Below are 27,094 nucleotides of genomic sequence, written 5' to 3' on the forward strand. Positions count from 1 at the left end.
CACATTTATGTTCTAGTTATGTTATCACATATTTTATAGTATCTGTTGTAAACTACTGTGCATATAATTTACACATATTATGGTGATGATTTTATTACTATGTTTTATTATTTATTCATATCTGAGTGAAGACAGTATTTAGACTAGTCTAAGGTTACAATATCTAAGCCTAAATGTAGAGTTGAGATACACAATGGCTTTTAGAAACCTAGAGGGAAAATTTAACAATTTTGAAATACAAAAAAAAAGTTGAAAGAATGAGCTTAGGAGAAAGATCAGAGACAAGGAATCATAACTAAGCTAGAATAAATGGTTGTAAAAGACACATTATTCTAATTATTAAACTTATAATTACCATAAACAGCTAGCTATTATTGAACTACAAAAATAACTCAAATAATAAACTTGTAATTCTCATAAAATATTGCACTGCCACATTTTATACTTTATTATGACTGATATTTGGTAGAGAGCAGATTTTTTTTCTTTGTTGATTGTGGGGCTTCAACAGCTTGGGCCTTGTCTCTGAGCAATTCAGCTCAAGGCTAATGCTGTGCCATTTGAGCCAAAGCATTACTTCTAGTTTTCGGGTGGTTAATTGGAGATAGGAGTGTCATGGACTTTTGTTCCTGGGTTGGCTTTGTGGATCTCAGCCTCCTGAGTACCTAGGATTAACAGACATGAGCCCCCAGCTCCCAGTGAGAGTAGATTCTTAAGGTGTCAATGATTTGGATTGAAACTGAACAATGTTTTATCTTTCCTCTGTTCGTCTACAGCCACAAATCTCATTTGTTTCCCATCTTCTGAAACCTTCCAGTTCAAGACGCGCCATGTTAAAGAACCTTTTCCTGTTGTCTCTTCATATCAGTCTCCTGGGAACCAGCCTGGGTGGGAACATTCTGATTTGGCCAATGGAGGGTAGTCATTGGCTAAATGTTAAAATAATTATAGATGCACTCATTGAAAAACAGCATAATGTGACTGTCCTGGTTGCCTCTGGCGCACTTTTTATCACACCTACATTGAACCCATCTCTGACATTTGAAATATATCAAGTGCCCTTTGGGAAAGAAAGAATAGAAGGAGTGATCAAGAATTTCGTTTTGACATGGCTGGAGAATAGACCATCTCCCTCAACCATGTGGACATTCTACCACGAGATGGCCAAAGTCATCAAAGACTTCCATATGGTGTCTAAAGAGCTCTGTGATGGTGTTCTTAAAAATGGAAAACTGATGGAAAAGCTGAAGAGAGGCAAATTTGAAGTCCTTTTATCTGATCCAGTATTTCCTTGTGGCGATATAGTAGCTATAAAACTGGGAATTCCCTTTATCTACTCCTTGAGGTTTTCTCCTGCCTCAACAGTTGAAAAGCACTGTGGAAAGGTCCCTTACCCCGCTTCCTATGTCCCTGCGATCTTGTCAGAACTCACAGACCAAATGTCTTTTGCCGACAGAGTAAGGAACTTCATCTCCTACCACCTGCAGGACTACATCTTCGAAACTCTATGGAAACAGTGGGATTCCTACTATAGTACGGCGTTAGGTATGTAGCAATTTTGGTCTTCTTATTTGATTATGATCAAGCATAAATTTACATTGCTCAATTATTATCCAGATTTGTGTATCATAGCACTATCATGTGACAGTGTGAAAGAAAATGTTAAGAATAAACATATGGCAGTACTACAGCAGGCTATTTTATAGCTTTACGTACTGAATGACATTGATTAAATAAATTCAGTGACAACTACCTTATAGCTGTAAATGAACTAGACCTCACTGAGATGTTACTCTACTAGACATTGCATAGAAATTGGAGTTTTACATGGAAGAAGAAAGATTTTATACTTTTTACGAATTAGTATAGACCATAGTGTGTATATTTAAAGGTGTGTGTGTGTGTGTGTGTGTGTGTACACAGTTTCTAATCACTGCTTAGTAAAGATAAATGGCAAAAATTTAAAATGCTTGAAGATGTTATCACTTTTATTTCTAAGCTAAGAGCTTAAAGGAAAGCAAAATTAGGCATTGAAATAATCTATCCCTATTAATCTAACTTGAATTCTGAAGTATATGCACTATTAGGTGGAAAAATAGAATTAAAAAATGATAACATTAAAAAAAATTCTATGATGAAGAGCTGGGTATGGTTCAAATGGCAGAACATTTACCTAGCAAGCATAACACTCAAACCACAGTTTAAAAAAGAACCACAGAATTGTATGGGTCATGTTGACATGGTCATATTGCCTAAAAGTCATCTTAATATTACACATATTTTTCCATTTCCTATGTATCTGAATTATATATTTATTTTTCACTGATTGTACATTTCCTAATATTTTTATGTATTTAGTTAGGGAGATTAACACACAGAATAGATTAATTTCCTGTCTTAATGTACTTTAGAGTCCAGAGAATGCAGACATGAAAATGTAGAGTAAGTTATATAGATTATATGAATAAAAAATACAGAGATAGTATAGCAGAAATGAGGTTACATGACAGGAAGAGTTGCAGTGGGTATTCCACAACTCTTAAAAGTTAAGGTGATGCATCAAGAAATGCATAAGCAGTAAATATTAGAGTTATTATAAAGGATGCCTGACTGGTGAGAGCTCAAGTAGCTCTCCTGGAGATTGCTGATGACTTACCAAATGTGAGGCATGGAATCCACCAGAGGAAAACATATTTCCAACGGGGTCATTAACCAGTTCATTCATTTTTATAAAATTCTATTGTATGTTATACTATTTTCTCCAGCTTTTAACCTAATAATACATCCAAAACTACTTGAAGGGATGTCTAGTGATTAAATTTATATTTTATATCAAACACTTCAAAGGATATGGAGATAGAGTGGGAAATTTGAGTTAGATTACACCATTAATCCAGGAAAGATATGCTATGGGCACATATCAGGAAAGCAGATTAGAAATGGACAATGTTTTGTACTATAATACCATATACTAATAAGGCTAGGAAATCAGGCTCTTGAACCCCAGGAAAGTAATCTGTTCTTTTTCTTTTTCTTTTTCCTTTTTTTTGCCAGTCCTGGGCTTGAGCTCAGGGCCTGAGCACTGTCCTTGGACTTTCTCAAGGCTAGTGCTCTACCACTTGAGCCTCAGCACCACTTCTGGCTTTTTCTATGTATGTGGTACTGAGGAATTGAACCTGGGTCTTCATCCATGCTAGGCAAGCACTCTTCCACTAGGCCAAACTCCCAGCACTAATCTGTTCTTTTTCATCCACACATCGTTTATCTCATCTCTAATAACATCACAGAAGCAAGTGCATTGTGAACATCTAGAGGGATTTTTTTTTTACCATTGTAGAGCATTATTGCAGTTCAAAACCAATCTGGGTAGTCTCTGAGACTCTTACTTCCAATTAACCACAGAAAACCAGAAGAGGTGCTGTGGCTCTAAGTGGTAGAGTGCTAGCCTTTAGAGAAAGAGCTCAGGGACAGCATCCAGGCCCTGAGTTCAATTCCCATGACCAACAAAAGAATATAAATATAAAAAATATAGAGAATACAAAGAGTGGTGAAGAATGAACAGAAATTTTATAAATCAATAAAACTGGAAAATTGACAAAATTCCTGTGTAAGGTAAACTAATGAAGATATCTGCATATGTGTTGTGTATCAGTTAAAGCCCAGAATAGTCTTAGACTACTCTTAGGGTAATTATATATTTTTAAATCAAGCTACATCTGCTTTTTATCTTAGAAATATAAATCTCCTGATTGTGATTCTAATGTCTCTTGGGTAATCTTCTCCAGACTAAAGTCTCAGAATCCCACCTTCTATTGTGTGGCCTGTTAGGTAATACTGATAATGAAAGCACACCACTCTCCCAGTTTCAAAACATGAGACTAATCTTTCCTCATAGTTCGGGAATACAAGGAACGTTTATTCAGATGCTCTTACATTGTACTTGGATGCAGATGTTCATGTCTCTAATTGAATTACATTCTTCCGACTTCCCATGACTATATAAGTTTGTATTTTCTAAAACACAGCATTACTAAGACCAGAGGCCTTGTTGCTCAGTTTTTACAGACAAGGTAAGACACCTAAATATTGACATGAGTAGCTCATGTTTGCCCAAGATATGGTAGATGTAGAGTGTGGTAGATGACAATGATAAGTGGATTGACTTGGCTTGAATAATTTCCTTTCAAATAATCTGAAGTTAGCTCTTTCTCTTAAATGATTTCACAATATTCTTAGTAGTGAGGCCATATCTGCTCAAGTCTCAGTCACACCTGAGTAAATAGTTATACCAACTTTTCCTAAGATTATTTCTCTTTGGTAGACTATAATAGGAAATTCAGAATGGGTCCTTAATCTCTGTTAATTAGTAGGTATTGGGTATTATAATGTTAGATTACCTATTTCATTTCAAATCAAAGGTATTTTGCTCAAACCTGTGGGTATAATAATAGTATTTTAGTAATTTTGGAATTTTTCCCATTCACTAGAAACTGTGATAGATGATTTACTGTGATAGATGATTTTCTTTCTTAATCCTTACAATGAATAAATTGTCATTTCCATACAAAAATGACAATGCATATAATTATCTTTTTCATAGCAATATCTCTATGACTTTCAAGTGCTAGAATTATTGTCTCCTAATTTAAATCTCAGGTGGAAAACTATAAATTATTTAAAATAGTTTTGATTTAAGCATTCTGGGTATTTATCTTCTTCTTGATATATTTCATTTTGAAAGCTGGTATTCTATTTTACCTACTCTTAATTCACTGCATGTTCATTGGGCCACATTGTTACTAGGTAACTTCTATTCCTTAAGGCCTAAACCTCTGTTATGAATCTGTTGTCTAAGATGTGTTGTCTGAGAATATTCTTTATGATTGTAAGAGAGCGGTTGGCAATCTCTACCTGAAAGCAAAGAAAGGGCTCTGCAAACTTCAAATATGTTTTTAAAATTGAATCAGGTAAATTATTAATTTTTCATAATATCAATAAAAATCCCAACGTTAAGTACACATTTCAGACAATTATATAACAGTTGTATAAGAGAAAAAGTATTTAAAATGCATAAACATTAGGTGATGTAAACTGCCTTTGAGCTTCTGAACAAGCAGGTGTTGGATTTATATTATATTGCATTATTATACTATTATATATAATTATATAATATAATGATTAGATAAATGGCTAAGAATGACTGTCACCCATAATAACAATAAACAAGATATTTCAAAACAACATAACCTTAAGATGTTTGTATGATATCAATGACACTGAGGGCTAGTAATCAGTATGAAACGAAAAGCTGGGCTTAAATATATGATTATTTTAAATGTGAACTTCTTTTGCCTTTTTGCTGGCTGTACTAGTATTTGATCTTCTTTTTGTAAATAGGCAGGTATTTTCCTTGAACCATACCTCAGGCCCTTTTTAGTCTAGTTATGTTTGAGACATTTCTTAAGTTTTGCCTGGGATAGTCTGAACCATGATCCCCCTCTTGCTGCTTCCTGCCACAATTGAAATGACAGGCACAGTGCCACCACACTCAGTATTTTCTCTTGAGTGGAAATCCTGCAAATATTTTTGCCCAGGCTGGTTTGGAACTGTATTCTTCCCAATTTCAGCTTTCTACATAGATGGGATAACAAATTCTGCATGACACAGACCTCAGTTATTGATTGAGATGAGAATGGGAGTCCTCACAAAATTACTTGGTGTTGGGAGCCAGAGTGGAATCAAACTGTATTTTGATTTGCATCAGATAAATGCTTTATTGTCTTATTGTTTTTTGACCTTGTTCTGTTCAATTGATCTGAGATTTACCATATGAATGTAACCCCCAACAGTTCCCGGATTTACTATATGAATGTAACACCTGGCGGTTCCCTGGTTTCAAGAAAGGATATAAGCCTTGAGTTGGAAATAAAAGGGGCTGCAGTCTTTACCTGGGCTGCAGACCTCCCGAACCCCATCTGTTTGTCTCTTCTACTTTTTCCAGTCCCTGCCCCTTACTTCAGGAATTCTGGTTCGCTGCCGGCAGGTCCTGGCAACTTGGGTTGGTTTTGAACTGAGATCCTACCTCAGATTGCTAAATAGCTATCATTACAGATGTGACCCACAGTACCTTGCTGAACTTTGTTTATTTTATAAAATCAGAGTCATTTTATCTTGTAACTATTTTGTTTATTATTTATTTTATTCATATATTTACTTATATTTATATGATCAAATTTACATTTATATTATATTAATTGCATACTTTATAAATCATGCAATTTATATATTTATATTAATTTTTATATTGCTGAATCATATTCAGAATAAATTATTTTTTCTGTTTGTAGGAATTTAACTAAGATAATAATTATGTGATTTCATAAATTTGGTGTGTATTTGTTTAACATTACTTTTCTCCTCTATTTTGCTCACTCTCATTCTGGTGTTTAATTATTCTAACACCCCAAATTAAATAGTAACTGAGCACCTATGGCTAGAGAGGTATCCCATGACTTAATATTCATTCTCAATTTTTGGCTTATATCTTTTTATCAGCTAATTTGTTCATGTTTACTTGGTAATGGCAACCTTGAAAGGTTTGAAAATGACATTCTTCTATGCTTATCCTTGTTCAGCTGGATTCATTTAGCATTCCAAAAGATATCTCTATATCCATGTCTGGACATATTAATCGGTACTTCATTGATGAACCAGTTAAATTCATTGAATGCTAAGTTTTAGAAAGATGTATTAAACTGTTAATATATTATACTCTTCATCTTAGCCAAGCAATTTTCAAAGTAGCTTTGAGGTATTATTAATACTTTATGAAGTAATATAATACAATGTCATCATTATTTCTCCCTTATATGTGGAAAGTAAAGCAGAGAGGAGGTAGGTAATTCTCTAGGGTCACAAAACTTACAAAATAACAGTTTCTTGATCTGGGTCTATTGAATTCTATAGCTCGTGTAACTTAATTGTCCATGGAGCTTTGTGTAAAATAGGCTGAATTTCTTCAGGGTGCCAGGCACTTGACATAAATTATTAAGGTAACTATACAAAGTATACTTACATAAAAAACTGGTAATCAAACAAACTTCCAGAGCTTATAGATTAGATTATATTAAAATGCATGCTTTAGCCAAATGTCAGTGGCTCATGCCTATAATTTTCAGCTACTCAGGAGGCTGAGATTTGAGGATCTAGTTCAAAACCAGCCTAAGTAAAAATGTCTGTAAGACTCACATCTCCACTAACCCACCCACCCCCACACACAGCCTAAAGTGCAGCTGTGGCTCCAGTGGTAGAGTGTCAACTTAGAATGGAAAAGTGGAGGGATAGCACTAAGGCCCAGGGTTCAAGCCCCAGTACTGATATGCATGCCCATGTTTACTCACATGCCTACACACGAGCACAAGTACACTCTCTCTATCTCTCTGTCTCTGTCTCTGTCTCTGTCTCTCCCCCCCTCTCTCTCACACACACACACACACACACATAAACAGAGTTCTTGAAACTTCATCTCACTCAGTAATATCAATTCCAGTGACAGCAGCGTGCACACACACACACACACACACACACACTCATACACACAGAGGCACATACACCTACAAAATTCCTGTTATTATCACAGAGAAAAAGGATACTAGGCTAATCACTTCCTCCTTTTTACTTTAAAATAGGCCTCCATGTCATTCGTATGTATGGCGTAATCATTTTGCTACTATAACAGAATTTGAATTACATTGCTTTCCTTTTATGCTATAGATTAGTTGGTCTACAAATGTGTATAGCTATTATATTCAATATTGTTTTATTTGAAAAAATTACCTACATACATTGAAGATTTACTTTCCTCTTAAACATTTTACAATAGGATGCTTTCCACAGTGGAAATGAACAGGCCTAAGAAGATTGCTCAACTGCTCATTTTTTATTTGACCCTGACTGAAATTGTTCAAAGCGGGAATGTGCTAATTTGGCCTACTGATGGTAGCCATTGGTTAAATATTAAAATCATTCTAGAAGAGTTGATTCAAAGACATCATAATGTCACTGTGTTGGCTTCTTCAGCAACTCTATTCATCAAATCCAATTCTGATCCTTCTGTGAACTTTGAAGAGATACAGGTTTCCTATAAAAAGAGTAATATAGATTCTTTAATTGAACATATGATCATGTTGTGGCTAGACCACAAACCAACCCCTTTGACACTATGGGCTTTCTACAAAGAACTAGGAAAGCTCTTAGACACTTTTTTCCGAATTAATGTACAAATCTGTGAGGGTGTGTTAAACAACCCCACACTCATGACAAGACTTCAGAAAGGTGGCTTTGATGTGTTGATAGCAGACCCAGTCACGATCTGTGGAGACCTCGTGGCTCTGAAATTAGGAATCCCATTCATGTACACGCTGAGGTTCTCTCCAGCCTCAACGGTGGAGAGGCACTGTGGGAAAATCCCCGCTCCAGTTTCCTATGTACCAGCAGCCTTATCAGAGCTCACTGACCAGATGACCTTTGCTGAAAGGGTTAAAAATACCCTATCTTATCCTCTGCAAGATTATATATTTCAGTCCTACTGGGGAGAATGGAATTCATACTACAGCAAAGTTCTAGGTGAGTCTCTTGAAATTTCTCTTGTATTGATAAATTCAGTTATCTTTATTCATATTCTTGCATTCCATGTGTCAAGAAATTCCTTGGTTATTATATTTTGGTAAATTCCTATAAAAGGATGTGCCAATATTAACTTGTATAGTATTATCTCTTAATGAAAATAAGCTCATGCCTTTTTACTATATAAATAAATCTTCAAATATAAATAAGAGATCGTTACTGGAAGAAATTATAATATTGATAAGCAATTTACTGTTAAATATTTAGAAATGGTTAATACATTGATAGTCCTGTTTTATTTTTATCTTTCTGTACAAATCTTTATTAAAGCATAAAGTTGAGAATTAAAAACTAAATTTGTGGCCGGGAGTTTGGCCTAGTGGTTAAAGTGCTTGCCTAGCATGCATGAAGACCCGGGTTCGATTCCTCGGTACCACATACATAGAAAAAAGCCAGAAGTGGTGCTGGGGCTCAAATGGTAGAGCTCTAGCCTTGAGAAAGTCCAAGGACAGTGCTCAGGCCCTGAGCTCAAGCCCAGGACTGGCAAAAAAAAATAAAAATAAAAATAAAAAAATAAAAACTAAATTTGTATTTTATCCTGCCTTTTAATATTTGTGTTTAAGCTTTAGGGATGCTTATGCTAGCATTTGATGTAACTTTTCTGAACCCTTTGAGGACTTAAAGATTTATTATTTCAAAAATTATTTATGAGATGCAAGTAAAATAATGTGACTATCAGGAAGAATTCTGATTGGTTGGTTATATTTCCTTTTTTTCTAAAATCATGAACTTCTCTTCCTTAAAGTAATTTTATTATTTTGCTATTTGTTTGTTTTACTCTTTCTGCTTACATGACTTTTTATCATTTCTGAAAACAGTAACAAGAAACATTTAGTATCGACGACAAAAATCAATATTACTAACTGTGCTTTTTTCCCTTTTGTTAATACTGGAGATTGTTTTTAACTTGTGATGCAAGTGATTCTACCACACCTCCAGTCCTTGGTTCTGATTAGGCTTTAGACATAGTGATACATTTTTCCCAGGCTTGCTCTGGATGGCATTATTTCTATTTATGCTTATTCTATAGCTAGTATAACAAATACATTACACCAGACCTAGATTTTTCTGGTCAATCAGAGATCTCATGAACTCTAACCCAAGCTATCTTGGGACTTCAGTCCTCCTGGTCTGCAACTTTTGTGTAGCTAAGATTGCAGGTGGGAGCCACTGATGCCTGGCTCCATCATATGTTTTACAGAAGTTATGTGCAAAACATTGTTATATGCATTTTGGCCTTCTTTCCATTCTCTCTTCTTTTCCTTCTCTATTTTTTCTTTATATTAAAAGAAATTAGAAAGTACCATTACAGTGCTTGCCACTTTTTTAGGTAGTACAACAATGGGCAAAATAGGAAATAAAGAACACCCTACCTAAACTATATTTAATTTAAAGGAGACAGTAAAATACGCACATAAAGTATAAAGGACTTTAGACTGTGATACACCATATGTAGTAAAATAAAAATGAATACTACACAAAAAGAGGCTCTAGAAACATCTCAAATGAAAAGGAGACTTTTGGATAAGGGACTAAGTGGATAAATTGTGAGCTAAGGTACTTATTTTTCTTTTGATATGTTGATATAATTCACCTAGATTCTCATGGCTTACACTTTCAAACTTCTATAATCTGCACACAGAGAGGATGCTGTCCCTAGCACCTATATGTAGGATAAAATATATACAATATAACATTTACATTTGATTTTGAAAATATTAAAATTTGATATTGGTAAATTAAATTGTATGAAATGTCTTTATAGCTTATTATGTGATTTTGGTATATTGTAGAGGATAGAAAGTTCAAATGTCTTGAAAACATGTTTAGATATCAATTTAGATATTATTTACAGCTTTATTTCTCAAGACCTTTGAGACAAGCTTTATATATCTGCTCACATATGAATCACACAGAGACTATGCTACTGCAGGTGCAAAATGAGATGACAGTGAATACTTCTTCATCTGGAAGGGAAGGGTTTTTGGTTCAGTTCCAATTGCTTATTCTTTGATGCAAGGCAAGTTAAGTGATGAAATGATCTGAGTGACAGGGCATCTGTTCCTTTAAATGATGTTATTTCACTGGATTCTTAATCAATGATTTGTGTGTGTGTATGTGCAGAGTCATTTTTTTTAATCTGATGTTAAAAATACTATTCAGAAGCTCCTCAATGGCAGCCCCTAAATTATATGACAATTGAGTTATGCATACAAATCTGTCATAAATACTTACTAAACAAAGAAATTTCTGTATAAATGAAATCTTCGTTCTCAGTGAAAATTATATAACATTAGAAAATTCAATTTGGCAAACAGAAATTCCCAACATCTCATCTTTACAGGATAATCTACATTCAGTAATACTATCTTTTAAGGAACTAAATCCCTTACTTAAATCCCTTGTACTACTCATGTTTCCAAGTATACTTAACAAATAGTTTAAGTTGAAGTACACTGCCAAGAAGAACTGGTTAAAAAAAAGAATAGTTTTCCTTTTCTGTGAAATTATATTCTTAAAGTATTAACACCATCTGGTAATGGAAAGCTGATGATCAGCATGCAATTTTACACTATTGTGTTTGAACACAGGAGATTTAATAGCATGCCAAATTTCTGTGCAGTTTCTATTTCAAAGGTATTAGTTAATGCTGCGTGAGAAAATAGGCTAGAAAAATGATATGTTAAACTATGGTACAGAAAAAAATTCAAATGTCCTGAATGGAATAGTAATACACAGCAAGAATATATCTAATTTTCACTGGGTCCAATGCCTGTGTCCTGTATCAGTGAAGTGAAGTGTGTGTGTGTGTGTGTGTGTGTGTGTGTGTGTGTGTGTGTTCATGGGAATTGAACTCAGGGCCTTATAACTTGCTAGACAGGTACTCTAAAATGTGAGTGGTGCCACAGCCCCAGTTTTGTATTGGTTATTTTTTATATAGGATATCACTTTATGTTCATGCCATCTTGGGCTGTCATCATTCTAGATGGATGGTCAGCCGTCTGTTGCTAGAGATGACAAGTGTATGTACTTTTCTTTGGAGAAATTGTGTTTGATTTTTTCACAACTTCTATTGCTAAAATTCAGAACAGTACAATTTTTACCTCTTTCTATTTTTTAATTTGTCCTTAATCTACTATGTTATCTCTCATTGTGGGCATATGGGAAGGCAGTTGATTTTTGAGGGTTAATTTTATACCCTGCTACCTTGCCAAAATTTTGAATGAGCTCAAGGAGCTTGGGAGTTGAATCTATAGGGTTCTTTAAGTACAGAATCATATCATCTGCAAAGAGGGAATGTTTCACTTCCTCTTTCCCTATTTGGATCCCCTTTATGCTTGCTTCTTGCCTTATTGCTCTGGCTAGGAATTCTAATACTATGTTAAAGAGGAGTGGAGAGAGTGGGCATCCTTGTCTCATTCCTGATTTTAGAGGGAATGGCTTTAACTTTTTGCCATTAAGTATAATGGTAGCTATGGGTTTTTCATACACAGCCTTTATTATACTGAGGAATGTTCCATGGATTTCTAGTTTCTCCAGAGCTTTTAGGATAAAGGGGTGTTGGATCTTGTCAAATGCCTTTTCTGCAACTGTTGAGACAGTCATGTGATTCTTGTCCTTGCTGCTGTTGATGTGTTGAATTATATTAATTGATTTGTGTATGTTGAACCAGCTTTGCATCCCTGTGATGAATCCTGGTAGATCAGAGTGTATAATTTTTTGATGAGTTGTTGAAGACAGTTGGCCAGTACTTTGTTGAGAAGTGTTGCGTCAATATTTATCAAAGAAATGGGTCCATAGTTCTCTTTCTTTGATGAATCTCTGTCTGGTTTTGAGATGAGGGTTATAGTGGCTTCATAGAATGAGTTTGGCAAAGAGCCTTCGTTTTGAATTTCATTGAAGAGGTTGAGGAGTATTGGTATGAGCTCTGTTTTGAACACCTTATAGAATTCAGCTGTGAATCCATCTGTCCCTAGGATTTTCTTGGATGGAAAGTCTCTTATTGCCATTTCTATTTCAGTGCTTGAAATAGGTCTGTTTAGTTAGCTTAGGTTTTCTTGGCTCAGTGTCGGTATGTTAATATTGGCTAGGAATTCATCCATTTCTTCTAGATTCTCAAATTTGTTGGCATAAAGGTTTGAAAAGTATTCCCTTATGATGCTCCGGATCTTTCTATTTTCTGTCATGATATTACCATTCTCGTCTATCATTTTGTTTATTTGGGTGTGTTCCCTACTTTTTTTGATAAGATTTGCTAAGGGTCTGTCAATTTTGTTAATTTTTTCAATGAACCAACTCCTGTTTTGTTGATTCTTTCTATAGTTTTTTTGGACTCCAATTCATTTAATTCTGCTTTGATTTTAATAATTTGCTTCCTTCTACTGGGATTAGGGTTGGTTTGTTGCTCTTTTTCCAAAAGTTTAAGGTGACACATTAAATTGTTGGTTTGCAATTTTTCCAATTTGTTAATGTAGCCACTTAGAGCTATAAATTTTCTTCTGAGTACTGCCTTTGCTGTGTCCCAAAGGATCTGATATTTTGTGTGCTACTTTTTGTTAAATTTCATAAACTGTTGAATTTCTATTCTGATCTCCTCAATGACCCATTTGTGATTTAACAATGTGTTGTTCAATCTCCATGAGTTACAGGGTTTTCGTTGGTGGAAATTGGTGTTCAGTTCCAATTTGATGCCCTTGTGGTCTGAGAAAATGCAGGGAATAATTTCAGTGTTTCTGAATCTGCACAGGTTTGCGTTATGCCTTAAAATGTGATCTATTTTGGCAAATGTTCCATGTGCTGCTGAAAGAAATGTATATTGTAATGTTGCCGGTTGAAATAGTCTGCAGATGTCTGTTACATCTAGTTGGTTTAATTCTGAGGTTTCTCTGTTGAGTTTTTGCCTGGTTGATCTGGCCATACGTGAGAGTGGTGTGTTTAAGTCACCAACAATCACTGTGTTTCGATCTTTGTGAGGTTTTAATGCAAGTAAAGTTTTCTTGATGAAGTTTGATGCTCCGCGATTAGGTGTGTAGATATTTAGGATGGTTATGTCCTCCTGGAGGACATATTCCTTTATTGGTATGTGATAACTTTCTCTGTCTTTTCTCACTAACTTTAGTCTGAAGTCTATTTTAACTGATATGAGTATGGCAACTCCAGCCTGTTTATGGGGGCCATTATCTTGATAATCTTTATTCCAGCCTCTCACTTTCAAAAAATGTTTTTTTGGGGGGAAGATGTGTCTCTTAATTATAGCAGGAATGATAGATCTTGTTTTTTGATCAAACTAGACAGTCTATGCCATTTAATTGGAGAGTTAAGTTCATTGATATTGAGAGTTAGGACTGAAAAACATTTACTAGTTCCTACCATTTTTAAAAGCTTTCATTAGGGCCTGTGGCTTGACAGTTCTTGTAGTACTTAAATGGTATGATTTTTAGGTGCCATTTCTTTGTCAGTATCAGGTTTGTGTTGGTTTTCAATGTGTAGAACATCTTTGAGAGTTTTCTGTAATGCTGATTTGGTTGCTACGTAATGTTGCAACTTTTCCTTGGAAGGTTTTTATTGTTCCCTCAGTTATGAATGAGAGCTTAGCTGGGTACAGTATTCTTGGCTGGTAGTTATTTGTCCTAAGGGTATGACATATAACCTTCCAATCTCTTCTTGCTTGCATGGTCTCTGCTGAGAAATCTGGGGTTATTCTGATTTGTTTTCCTTTGTAGGTGATTGTTCTCTTCTCCCTGGCTGCTTTTAGCTTCCTTTCTTTGGTCTCTATTGATCCTGTACAGATTATAATATGGTGGTGGGATGTTCTTTTCTCAGGTCTGTTTGGGGTTCTAAAAGGTTCTTGTAGCTGGATGGGCCTGCCCTTCTGGATATTTGGGACATTCTCTGAGATGATTCCCTGAAGTATATTTCCAAAACCATTTACCTTTTTCTCTAGGCCCTCCTCAATACCAATTAGCCTTAAATTACACTTCATAATTGTATCTTGGACCTCCTGAAATGTCCTCTCATGTTTCTTAGATTTGGTTTGACTCATTTTCTTTTCTTTCTGTATAACAACTAGGTTATCTTCAACCCCGGAGATTCTTTTTTCTTCATTATCTAACCTTCTATGAATACTGTCTACTTTATTCTTCATCTCCTTTTCTTCCAATTGCTCATTTTTGATGCCTTGCATCTCTTGTTTTAGATTGTGTATGGACTTCTTTAATTCTTCAATTTCCATTTGAGTGGTTAGGTAAGCAACTTTACTCTCATTGGACATTTGTTGGAGTTTGATCAGCTTTTTGTTTATGGATTCTGTGAATTGGTTCATTTTTCTTTGTAAGTTCTTTATTATGGCCTCCTTTATGGCTTCCTCATGTTCATTTATCACCCTCTTTATGGTTTCATCTCCTTTAGATATGGCTTCCTCACATATCTCTTTGTGTATGTTTTCAAACTTTTCATTAATCATGTTTATCAGTTGCATTTTTATAGCACTTAGAGGACTCTGCCTTTGACTGCTCCATTGCCTGTTTATATTGGATGGGAGATGCTATTCCTTGATTTGCATTTTTCTTGAGTTTCTTGTTAAATTGCTGGATTTTCTGGTTCCATGAAGCTGGCAGGTCTGCTCCATGGCCAGGTGACAGCTCTGGAATGCGCAGGCTCTGTCTGGAGCTGGCAGGTCTGCCCTGCCAAGAAGCGCTGTGTGCTCAGGTTCAGGAGGGAGGCTTTGTCTGGCAAGCTGTTTTCTTGCGTTGGTTTTCTGCCTTTTTCCTCTCTGACTGAGATCTCTGTGGTGCTAAAGCTTACCTAGGATCCATCTTTGGGTATGAACTCTCCCCTACAATGTTAGAACTGATATCTTGGCGAGAGCTCAGAAAGACTCACACTGAACTGCTGCCATCTTCCACCTGTTAAATACATTTTCTAAGTGTTTTGGGAAAAGGCTCTCTGAATATATTCTTTATATTAAGTCTCCTGGCTAGTTTTTTAGTCATTTATTGCCAATATATCTTTGCTTTGCCCATACTGATACTAACCTGTAATCATGTCCCACGTTGCCTCTGAGCTAGGGTATTTATACTGTTTTAGCCAATGTGACTTTGTTAAATGTAGTACAGAGAGCTTCTTTTAAGATTGAGGCTTACTTTTATTATTCTGGAAACTTTGTGCTCATGATTGAAGCTTCCTTTGGGGTTTTGAGAAACACACAGCACCGTGCTAATACCTTCACAAGTTAGAGCATGGCTCTAACCAAAAGCCCTATAAAATACAGGAAAATCTCAGAAACTAATTAAGGTTAACAGAAACATGATAGCATATTTTACAAATGTACAAAATTCACACATACATATACATACATAGTACACCATAGATGTGGCATGTGTATGGCACATATGTAGTATATATGTATGGATATCCACAAACATATGCATATTTATTTTTGTATCAGTATTTGGGTTTGAAGTCAGGTTTTCAACTTGCTAAGCAGACACTCTTTATCATGAGCTTTTTGTGCCCTGATTATTTATCAGCTAGTGTTGTACTTTTGCAGGACCTGCCTGGTATGTGATCCTCCTATTTTATGGTGTCTGCCATGGTAGCTGGCATGACCATCATGCCATATTGTTCTGTAAAAATAAGAATCACTCATTTATTGTTGGAATGGTATGTAACTGATATTAGCCTCTATTTTTTTTTTTAGCTAGAAGGACAGATGTGAGCCACTGGGCTTGTCTACTAAGGATATTTGAACACTTTTCCTATTTTTTCTTGATTGCTATCACATGTATAAATTTTTATTAAATTCTATTCCACCCTTGAGTTAATTTAACTAACACTTGTTTATGTGTGACTCTGTATTGCTCTTTTGTAAAAGCAAAAAAACACTTAGGACTTGAGCATTGTCCCAGAATTTCTTTTTCTCAAGGCACTATATCACATGAACCAGCTCTACCACAGCTCTACTTCTGATTTTAATTCAGGATCAACTTCCTCATTCTTTCTCTCTGTCCTTCCCTCTTTTCCTCCTTTCCAAATAATCTCCCTCCCTCATTTCTTTTGTTCATTCTTTCCTTGTAGCTATGTAAGAAACTAAATTTCCTCCAAATAGCTTATAAGGAAATCAGTGGTATGGCTTTTCTTCAGCAAAAGTATGTTCTAGTATCAATCTACTGTAACTTTTCTTTCCTCTAGGAAGACCCACTACACTGTGTGAGACAATGGGCAAAGCTGAGATTTGGTTAATCCGAACATACTGGGATTTTGAATTTCCTCGTCCTTATTTACCTAATTTTGAGTTTGTTGGAGGATTGCACTGTAAACCTGCCAAACCTTTACCTAAGGTAGGTCTCTCATAGTAATGTTTTTATGCACTTTAACACACACACACACACACACACACACACACACACACACACACATTTTCTTTTAAAGTTTACCGCTTCATCCACAAAGAAGTATTTATGGATATCTTAGGTTTGTTCTTTCCTTCCTAACAAGGGAAATTTTCTTGAGTCATAGCAGACCTTTTGGAATTCATCTGAAAAAATATATGATAGAATTAAATGATCCAAGAGGTGTGTTAAATGTATCTGTTTCTATGCCATAAAAAATTAATTGGAGGAGTGGCAAACTAGAGTCAGAAAAATTACCAAAGAGAGTGTTGTAGTCTTCCTAACATCCTGATGAAGCTATGAACTGGCACTTTCTCTAGAATGATGGGCAGAAAAAAGATGCCAACATGAGAACTTAGGCAGTGCATGGGATGCGATGAGTTAAGAGGAAGACATTCAGGCTGTGTCCCCACGTTTCAATCTTAGGCACTGCTGACCTTTACTGTCATAGAAACAATTGATGGAAACACTCTTCTGGATGATGATGATGAATTCAACTTTAAAATCATTCATTTTAATATGCTAAATGTATTGTAGAGGATTTCCACAAAATATTTGGGTGGTAAAAAATATTCTCAGTATTGGCAAGGAGTATGGCCTAGTGCTAGAGTGCTTGCCTAGCATGCATGAAGACCAGGGTTTAATTTCTCGGTACTACATACATAGAAAAGGGCGGAAGTGGTGCTGTGGCTCAAGTGATAGAGCTCTAGCCCTGAGAAAGCCCCAAAACAGTGCTCCGGCTCTGAGTTCAAGCCCCAGAACGGGCAAAAAAATATTCTCAGTATCAAACATAGAATGAAAATCATTGGCATAAAAGACAATGATACTCATAGTATATTGGTTCTTTATGATTATTATTTCATGATTACTGGAGTGAAAAAAAATCATACTGTAACAATATGAGATAATCAAGGGATAGCAAAAGAGATGAGAGATAACATAATACATTAAGGACAACAATCACTCATTATATAGCTTTTGTTTCTATATCCTAGAGGTCCTTTCATTTAGCATCATACTATATGGCCTTATGTATCTAGGTTTTGCTCTACTGCAATTTGTTATCTGATATATTGGATATATTTGTGTTTGGTTATTTGAAATTGGATAGGGAAGGGGGAAAACAAGGTGAGGGGTGGCGGTGTGGGGGAGAGAAATGGGGACCAAGACATGAGAAAGGGTATCAATGTATGTGAATTAATGTACCTTCTATCTGGCAAATATAATGTAACCCTTCTATTAATATTAATTACAATAAAATATATGAAAAAAGAAATCATACACCACATGCCAAAGACCATGGAATAATTTAGGATGCCAGTTATGTTGGACAACATTGTCAAAGTATAAAAATCAGAAGATACAAACATGGTTACAAAAAGAAAACAACTTGTATTTCATTATTATTTCAAGGGCATGCACACTTGGCTTGTTTTTAAGGCAGAAGACTATACTCTTCAGAAGCCTACAGGGAAATAATGTTCCCAGGATTGCTCTTGATTCCTAGAGCAAGGTCTAAGTAACACAGAGAAAGTGATGTAATATGCACAGCTTCTCTAGATAATGTTCCTTACCCATACTTTTGTTTTGCTGTTTTGTTTTGATTTTTGTTGGTCTTGGGGCTTGAACTATGGGCCTGGGTGCTACGTCCCTGAGCTAGTACTCTACCACTTGAGCTACAGCCCCACTTCTGGTTTTCTGATGATGAAGTGGAGAAAAAAGTCTCAAGAACTTTTTAGTGTCTGGGCTGGCTTTGAACCCCAGCCTCCTGATCTCAGCTTCCTGAGAAGCTAGGGTTAGAGGCATGAGCCATCTGCACCTGCCTTATATTGTATTTTATCCTCTTGCACCCCTTTGCAAAAACACAAATTCTCAAAATATCTATGAAACATTTTTAGAGGAAATGAGATTCTAGAGGCTGGGAATGTGGCTTAGTGTTAGAGTGCTTGTTTTGCAGGCTTGTAATCCCAGTTCCATTCCTCAGTACCTCATAAACAGAAAAAGTCGGAAGTGGTGCTGTGGCTCAAGTGGCAGAATGTTAGCCTTGAGCTCAGAGAGGCTTAGGAACAGTGCCCAGGCTCTGAATTCAGGCCTCAGGACTGGCCAAAAAGAAAGAGAATGAGAAAGAGAGAGCAGCGGGGAAGCAATTCTATTCTAAATTCAGCTCTTCTATATCAACATAAACTTTGAAGTAAATAGCAGTCAGTCATGGTAGCAATTTGTGATGTCACATGGCTACATAGACAAGAGAAGAAATAAAGGGCATAGCTCAGTTGGTACAGTGACAATAGCTTAAGATTCACAAGACTTGTTTATAGTTCTAACACCCACACCCACACCCACACCCACACACACACACACACACATTCAGCAGCAGCAGCAGGTGTGAAGCGGTTGGGTAAAAATTCTAAATTTTGTCTAAGGTGTATTGTTTTCTATAGTGATGTAGTGCACTCCTATATATAATATATGGACTTTAGCCTAGACATTTTAGGCACAATTTTCATATTTTATGCAATTATACATATATATTTATATATTTTTAGCCTTTACATTTAACCCCAATTTTCAAAACCTTCTTTTCTAAAAACTCTAGATGTATCCATGTGTCATTTCAGAACCAGTGTCGCAATTTCTCTGACACTTCTGTACACTTTCCCTACTTATAAATGTAGGTGAACTTTTTCTCTCTCTTCTGCCAAGATTCCTTTTTAATCAGAGCAATGTTATGTCTGCAGGAAATGGAAGAATTTGTCCAGAGCTCAGGAGAAGCCGGCATAGTGGTGTTTTCCCTGGGGTCAATGGTGAAAAATCTCACAGATGAAAAGGCTGATCTCATTGCCTCAGCCCTGGCCCAAGTTCCACAGAAGGTCAGTGATCCTCTTATCCAGGAAATTAGAGCAAATTCTTATTAATTGGAGTAAGAATGCAACTAATGGTAGTCTTCACAAGTGTTTAGTCAACATTCATTGCATGCTACATATGACACGGACTTTAAGAAAGAAAAATGTAACATAGTACTGTGCACAGTTGATCATTTGCCTACTGAAACGCAATATGACTGTAAGATTGTGTGCTTTTGTGGTGATTTCTATTTCCTAGAAGAGATAAGAAAATGTTAGACCCTCTGAACTCTTTGGGGGCTGTATTGAATGCTACTAAAATGTCTGAAGTATTTCAGCTCCATAGTCCAAATTTGAGGCATTATATAGAGACATGTTCAAATATAGCCAGATTTCTGAGATTTATTTATTGAAGTGGATTCGGTACAGAGTGGACTAACTAAATGTTCTAGGACTCAGCATTCCTTCCATGTGACTTGATTCTCCCCATGTTCACATTGTCTTCCACAGGTTCTATGGAGATACAAGGGAAAGACACCCGCATCTTTGGGATCCAACACTCGGCTCTTTGATTGGATACCCCAGAATGATCTTTTGGGTGAGACTAAGGGGAAAGAAAAGCTGTTCAGTTGGTCAACATGCCAAGTGACCACTTCAAAACAAATGCTTAGAAAAATATTTAGATAGTTCACATTTGAATTCCATTGTAAAGCAAGCACACTTCAGCCATTAGTTTCATAGATTCTCCTGGAGTCACAAAATATATCTTCGGTTCAGATTCTTATGATACACATCACCATCTTAGAATATGAACCATCTGAATTCCTCTTCTTAGATTTCATTTTTCTGGTTTAGCAAGTTCTCAAGTGTCGAAGACAGTGTTGAAGTGTAGAAGAAAAGGTAGTTCTGGGCGGTGCCAGACATTATAGCTTTCATTTGGTTTGTTTCTGAAATTATGTCAAGGTATGAGCTTGAAGTCGGAACCCATTCTCACATCCTCACTCTATCCTCAAACCAGGGCACCCCAAAACCAGGGCTTTCATCACTCATGGCGGAACGAATGGCATCTACGAAGCCATTTATCACGGGATCCCGATGGTGGGCGTCCCCATGTTCGCCGACCAACCTGACAACATCGCTCACATGAAGGCCAAAGGGGCAGCTGTGGAGGTGGACATGAACTCCATGACCAGTGCAGACTTGCTGGGGGCCCTGAGGACAGTCATCAACGATCCTTCGTAAGTCCTGCTGCCTTTCCAAGGCTTACCCACCACAAGCGAGCTTACCTACCACCCTCGAAAATTCCCACTGTTTAACTGGTTTATCTGCAAAATGAATATAACCAAAACGATTTCACTTTCCAACTTCTCGACTGATTTCCTGAAATCAAAAATAACATAAAACCATATGTCGATTTCCTGGATGCATATCGATTTCCTAAGTATTTAATATGCCCTTAAATATTATAATACATTGGTAAATACAAAATGGAAGTGATACAGAACCCAATATGACCATTGAAAGAGACATATTAATGCTGAGGTTCATAAAATGTTATTTAGGTAGTAGTTATTTGTGAATTTATTGGGCAATAATTTCAGAATATTATAGAAATCATATTTGTATGGCTGGGCAGAGGGCTTGGCACTTCAATGATACCTTAAAACTTTTGTTTCTTGTAATTTTTATTGGCTTAGATAATATATAATATGCATAGTATTTAAGTGCGGTACTGTGCTTATTAAATGTTTTATTGGTTTGTATCAATTTATGGAGGAATTTCATCAGTTTACTACTGACTACAAATGCACTTGACACAAGGCAAGAATATAAATTCAATTAAAAAAATCTTCATGGAAAATTATTTAATTTAATGTACAGTTACATTAATCCTAAACCTAAATACTAACTCTGAGATTGTTTGGAAACACCTATGTATATTTAAAATACATATATAGATATAGATATATTATATTGCCATTTATTGAAAGAACAAGAAGCACAAATGTTCATTTTAACGTGCAAAGCACACTAATTATAGTGAGAGTATTTTAGCATAGTCACAAAATATTAGTACACCAATATATGAAATAATACTTACATTAACACTGTCCATGTTTATCATAACCCATTGAAACACAAACTTACTCTATGTTTACTTAAATAAGCAAATTTATCAGTCATACAAAAATTTCAAATTTAATTCTCTGTAGTTGTCAGAAAACCTGAAAAAATTGATTTGCAACAAAAGGCATCTACAGCAAATACAGTTTGCCTAAATACATTGGGAGGACTGCATGGACTCACTGTATTGACCTTCCCTGTATCTCATGAGCTACAAGTGAAATGCAGAAGGGCTTCAGTTCACTGTGCATGGAGATCCTGCCAGTACCAAGACATGTGGCCCAGTATCCACTTACATTCACTCATGTCCTTCGTGTCAACATGAAGAACACTAAGCTTCAGTAGTAGACTCAAACATTAGAAACCATCAAATGAAGACATAGTTTCAAATGCATAGAAACCACCCAAAGTGGCATGGAATCTTATTAGAACTGTGAACTCTTTACAACTCTTTCTATTTAGGTGCCAATTTGGTTAGAGAATCTAATTCTAGGTCAATATATACCTTTTATCTTAACAAGCCAAAGTCCTCTAAATAGTTAGATATGCTAAACCTTGTATCATTTTAGTCTTTCCATTTAATGCTGACACTGCCTAAAGAGACATTGTCTTTCTTATCATTGTGTTCAAATGAGTATCCCTGTACAAAGTTCTGAGAATTGTGAAATCCTTTGGAATAATGTTGAAAAATAATTCCCTGCATCTGTCATATGAGCTACTTATAGATTCATGACTTTGAATATTGATGTTTTATATGACATTATCTCATAATATAGAGTTATTCGCTTTCTGGGTTTTGAAGCAGTCTTGTATATCATAGTTTACCAAATATTCAAATTCTTTCATAGGAAATTGGTATAACATTCACCATTGAATATTCTGTTTCTTAAACCTAGTGTCTTAAAGACTGCATTTATCCATACCTCCTCCTTCTTTACCCTCTTAAAATCATATGCAATAGCAAAGATTATAAAAATATTAATACTTTTTTCTGAACATATCCATGGTCATTGGCTCGTATCATATATACATCTCTCGTGTGTTTACCTCCAATACAAATGACAATTAACTTATGACCACTTGCCTTCTAGTTATAAAGAGAATGCAATGAGATTGTCCAGGATTCACCACGATCAGCCAGTGAAGCCTCTGGACCGAGCTGTCTTCTGGATTGAGTTTGTCATGCGCCACAAAGGAGCCAAGCATCTTCGGGTTGCAGCCCATGACCTTTCCTGGTTCCAGTACCACTCTCTGGATGTGATTGGGTTTCTGCTGGCCTGTGTCTCAGCTGCTATACTGTTGGTTGCAAAATGTTGCTTCTTTTTCTTCAGAAAATTTTGTAAGACAAGCAAGAAGAAAAAGAGAGAATAGAACAAGAAAAAGAAAGAGAAGATCTTTTGAAGGTTGGCAAATACTAAGTAGAGCAATCTTACTCATTGTATCCATGAGGAGCTTAGAAATAATATGTTTTCATCCCATCTGTAATTGCTACATTTCTTCCTCTCACTTCATGGATAAATTCTAAAATTTAATATGATCATGAAGTAGTCAGTGTGTCCCATTTCCTCCTTTATTATTGTTCAGTGGCTTTATCAATTTCCCTTAATATACAATAGAGGCACGGTATTAATTTTAAATGAGTATGTTCAAAAAATTCACAAGTTAATCTAGATTACATTCTGACTAATGATAAGCTGATTCTTAGGAATATACCAATATCAGAACTTAATGGATGTAGGCAATTTACAAGCTCAAAAAACCATACAAATCGAGAAATCCTGCAGGAGATGGAGTTTTGAGAAGATTAATGATTGCATTTGTTAATAAAAATAAACATTTCTGTTTCTCCAATGTTACAAGTATTGAAACATGAAAATATCATGTGATTTGTATTACAGCAGGCAATTTTTCCATTGGGCACCTTGAATCTTGTAATTTGTACCTTGTCTGTAATAATACATGATTGCCCTCTTGTGGAATGTTGAGGCATTGTCTCCAAGAAGGGAATCAATCATCATTCCAGAGAAACAATAAAGAAGCACAAATTATTTTTAGAGAGCATAGAGAACAAAATTTAGAAAAAGGAATTAATCATTTTATGAAAAGTTCAGTCATTTTATGAAATAGTTTGCAGAACCATTTGTAACATTGTCTGATTCACTATTCTTAATATATCTAATTAAAATATTTAATATTAAAAATGAGTAACACTGAAAATCTGATAACTAATTCTAATCAAAGTTTATATTAAAATAAAGAGGAACTTGCTTATAATTTGAGTGCTTTGGATTGTTTTTCTGTTTCTATTCTATAAACTTAATATATCAGTTAATTTTTATGCTTATGATAAACTAAGCCACCACGTTGACAAAGAATATGGTAAGGTCCACAGTGTTTAGCTTCACATCAAATTATGGGAAGTCAGAAGAAGAAGACTGAAGGATAAAGGGAGGCAAGCCCATTTCATTCACCTTATATTTGAAATATTCCTGTAGAATGCACTCCCTTAGTCCTAATAAATTTGAACATTCTCATGCATTAAAGAAAATCTAAGAACTATGATGATGTAATTCTATACTATATTTTCATAGGCATAATTTTTATTGTATTTTATTATCAGAATACAGTTACATTCATCAGGTATTGCGTGCATTACTTCTCAAAACTTGATACCCTTCTCATGTTTTTGTCTCCCTCTCCCTTTCCCCCATCCCTTCCCAATCATTTTGTCTTTCCCTTCCCCTTCCCTATTTCAAATAAACACATATACAATATACCACGTAATCAGGTAGAGCAGTGCATGAGATGAACCATAAGTGGAAAGAGAAAAGAAATAATGTCACATAGTACAATAAGAACAACAATCACATAGATAAACCTCTTGTTTCCATATCCTAGGGTTCATTTTATTTAGTCTCATCCTGAATTACCATATGTACATTGCTTTTGAGCTACTGCAGTAATTTTTGGCAAGACATTTTCCTGGTTGTAAACTTGTCAGATTGTGTCCATGTTCATTATACGGGTTTGTCTTACTCCCGTTCTTGCCACATGAAGTGGTTCTTAAGCATTAGCATAAACATTTGCTTTTTACCAAGCTTTATACAATTTTAGATATTAACAAAGAAGTTGTTTCAAGTAAGAAATTAAGTTTCCAACAACCAGCATAGTAGAACTGAATGAATTGCGCACATCTAACAAAAGTCAGAGTTTCTTATTGATTTCTAGTTTTATTCTATCATGGTCTGATATAAAATAGAAAATCAGTTCAATTTTCTTACACATCTTAAGACTTGCCTTGTTTCTTAATGCATGATACAGTTGAAGAAAGTTCCATGAGCTACTGAGAAGAGTGTAAAATCTAGTGGATGAAATCTGTTGATATCAGTTAAACCCACCTGATCTATAGTTTCATCAATTCTGAAGAATATTTGTTAATGTTTAATCGGAATGTCCCATATCTAGATGAATTTGGGATATTAACATTATCCACTATTATTGCTTTGGTGTTTATCTGCTCTGCTACGTCTAGCAGCATTTGCTTGATGAAATTGTGCACACTGAGATTTGTTCTCTTGCAAGATCATTGCCTTAATCAATATTAAGTGAGCTTCCTTATCTCTGCTGATGAATTCTAGGTCAAAGTTTTCTTTCACACACATGAAATGCAGCTGATCTATCTTGCTTTCAGTAACCACTTGCTTGGAAAATATTTCCTACAAATTTTCTCCTAGCTTCTTTGTCTTTTCTAATGAGGTACATTTCTTCTTGTTGGCCACAAATAGCTATGTCATCTTTTGCAATCCAGTTCACTGGTCAGTGTTTATGCCTAGGTCAACTTGGCGGGGAGATCCATTTTGGGATATCAGGATTTTTGTCCATTTTTAATTTTGTTTCTTTTATTGTTAGTTACATAAAAATTAAAGGTGCTACCTTAAGAATGCCACTTATGGGGGATTTTAGGGCCCTTGAGGTTTGAATATTTCCTTCTATGACTGGAGATACTGTGGTAATCATATATCAGGAAAGAAGGCTTGTGGATTCTCACATTAGTATCAAGATTTGTTTGTTTGAATAGGTCTTGCTTAATCTTCTCTACAGATGTTATGATTTTATGTTTTGTTTTGTTTTTGGAGGTGGCTCATTAATTTGTTAAAGTTTGCAAGCTTTTTAAAATCTATCTTATATCTTCTATTAGACATCATAAAGATGACGTGTTTTGCATTTCACGTGAGATATCATATTCACAGTCATGCCGGTGGACTCATATTTTTACATGATATTAGTTACCCATGTCCAAATTATCTCTGACTTTACTATATGCAATTGCAACCCTATCATGATATGAATGGTTAGAGTCTGGTTGAAAAATATTTAGTGTTCCTGCAAGTGAGGTCATATGTTAATGAGAGCCCTTGAAACCCTAAAAGATACTTGTCAGAATTGTGTTTGTCCCATTATTGAATACCAGTTCTGATTTTTTGACAGAAAAATAAGGGATTGAATTTGCATGTGTGCCAGTATGCAATCCACAATGTTGAGCCTATACGTAAAACCAGGAGTTTGCCATTGAATATAGGGCAGGGGTCAGTTTCAGAGGGACTGCTGGGGTAGGAAGTTGGGTTTGGTAATCCTCTCTCCAGAGCCATAGTTACCTTTTGTGTGGTTTCTCAAGAATTGTTTTAGTGATGCTGAGTGGAGAGGAGAGTGAAGATCCATCGTGTAGCTCTTCTGTTAGAGCTGATAGAGTCATGCAGGCCTGGACATGCAAGACTTTAGGCCATTTCTCTAGTTTGTGTTTAAAAAGGATATGGCCTTACTGTCATCACACCACATTAGCCACAAAGCTAACTTATCCCTCAAGGAAGAATTGAGTTCAAGTAGTGTTACACAAAGGGGAGTCATATTTTTTTCTTTAGAAAGAAATTCAAATTTTTAGAAGAGTAAAAGTTTTTACAGGACACCGAGGGCTTCCTATTTGTAGTCTGTTGTGCTTACTTGTACATAGAAGAGAACATCCATTATTCTTTGATATGGCCTTGTTTTTACTTA

General features: G+C 35.6%; 1 protein-coding gene across 5 annotated transcripts; it reads left to right on the forward strand.

Moving 5' to 3' along the window:
• Nucleotides 1–830: 830 nt before the first annotated feature.
• Nucleotides 831–23,413, forward strand: LOC150055655 (UDP-glucuronosyltransferase 2A1). Of its 5 annotated transcripts, XM_090344050.1 has the most exons (7): nucleotides 831–1,544; nucleotides 7,995–8,625; nucleotides 16,876–17,024; nucleotides 19,814–19,945; nucleotides 20,429–20,516; nucleotides 20,937–21,156; nucleotides 23,134–23,413. In XM_090344050.1, the coding sequence occupies exons 1-7, from the start codon at nucleotides 831–833 to the stop codon at nucleotides 23,411–23,413; spliced, it is 2,214 nt and encodes a 737-aa protein (XP_090200176.1). The 5 variants fall into 5 exon arrangements, with proteins under 5 accessions (XP_090200176.1, XP_090200178.1, XP_090200177.1 ...); XM_090344052.1 differs by lacking the exon at nucleotides 7,995–8,625 and having other exon boundaries at nucleotides 831–1,545; XM_090344051.1 differs by lacking the exon at nucleotides 19,814–19,945.
• The last annotated feature ends 3,681 nt before the right edge of the window (nucleotides 23,414–27,094 follow it).

Source organism: Megascapheus bottae, chromosome 13 (genome assembly GCF_031878675.1).
Source record: "Megascapheus bottae isolate mThoBot1 chromosome 13, mThoBot2.hap1, whole genome shotgun sequence".
Classification (NCBI taxonomy): domain Eukaryota; kingdom Metazoa; phylum Chordata; class Mammalia; order Rodentia; family Geomyidae; genus Megascapheus; species Megascapheus bottae.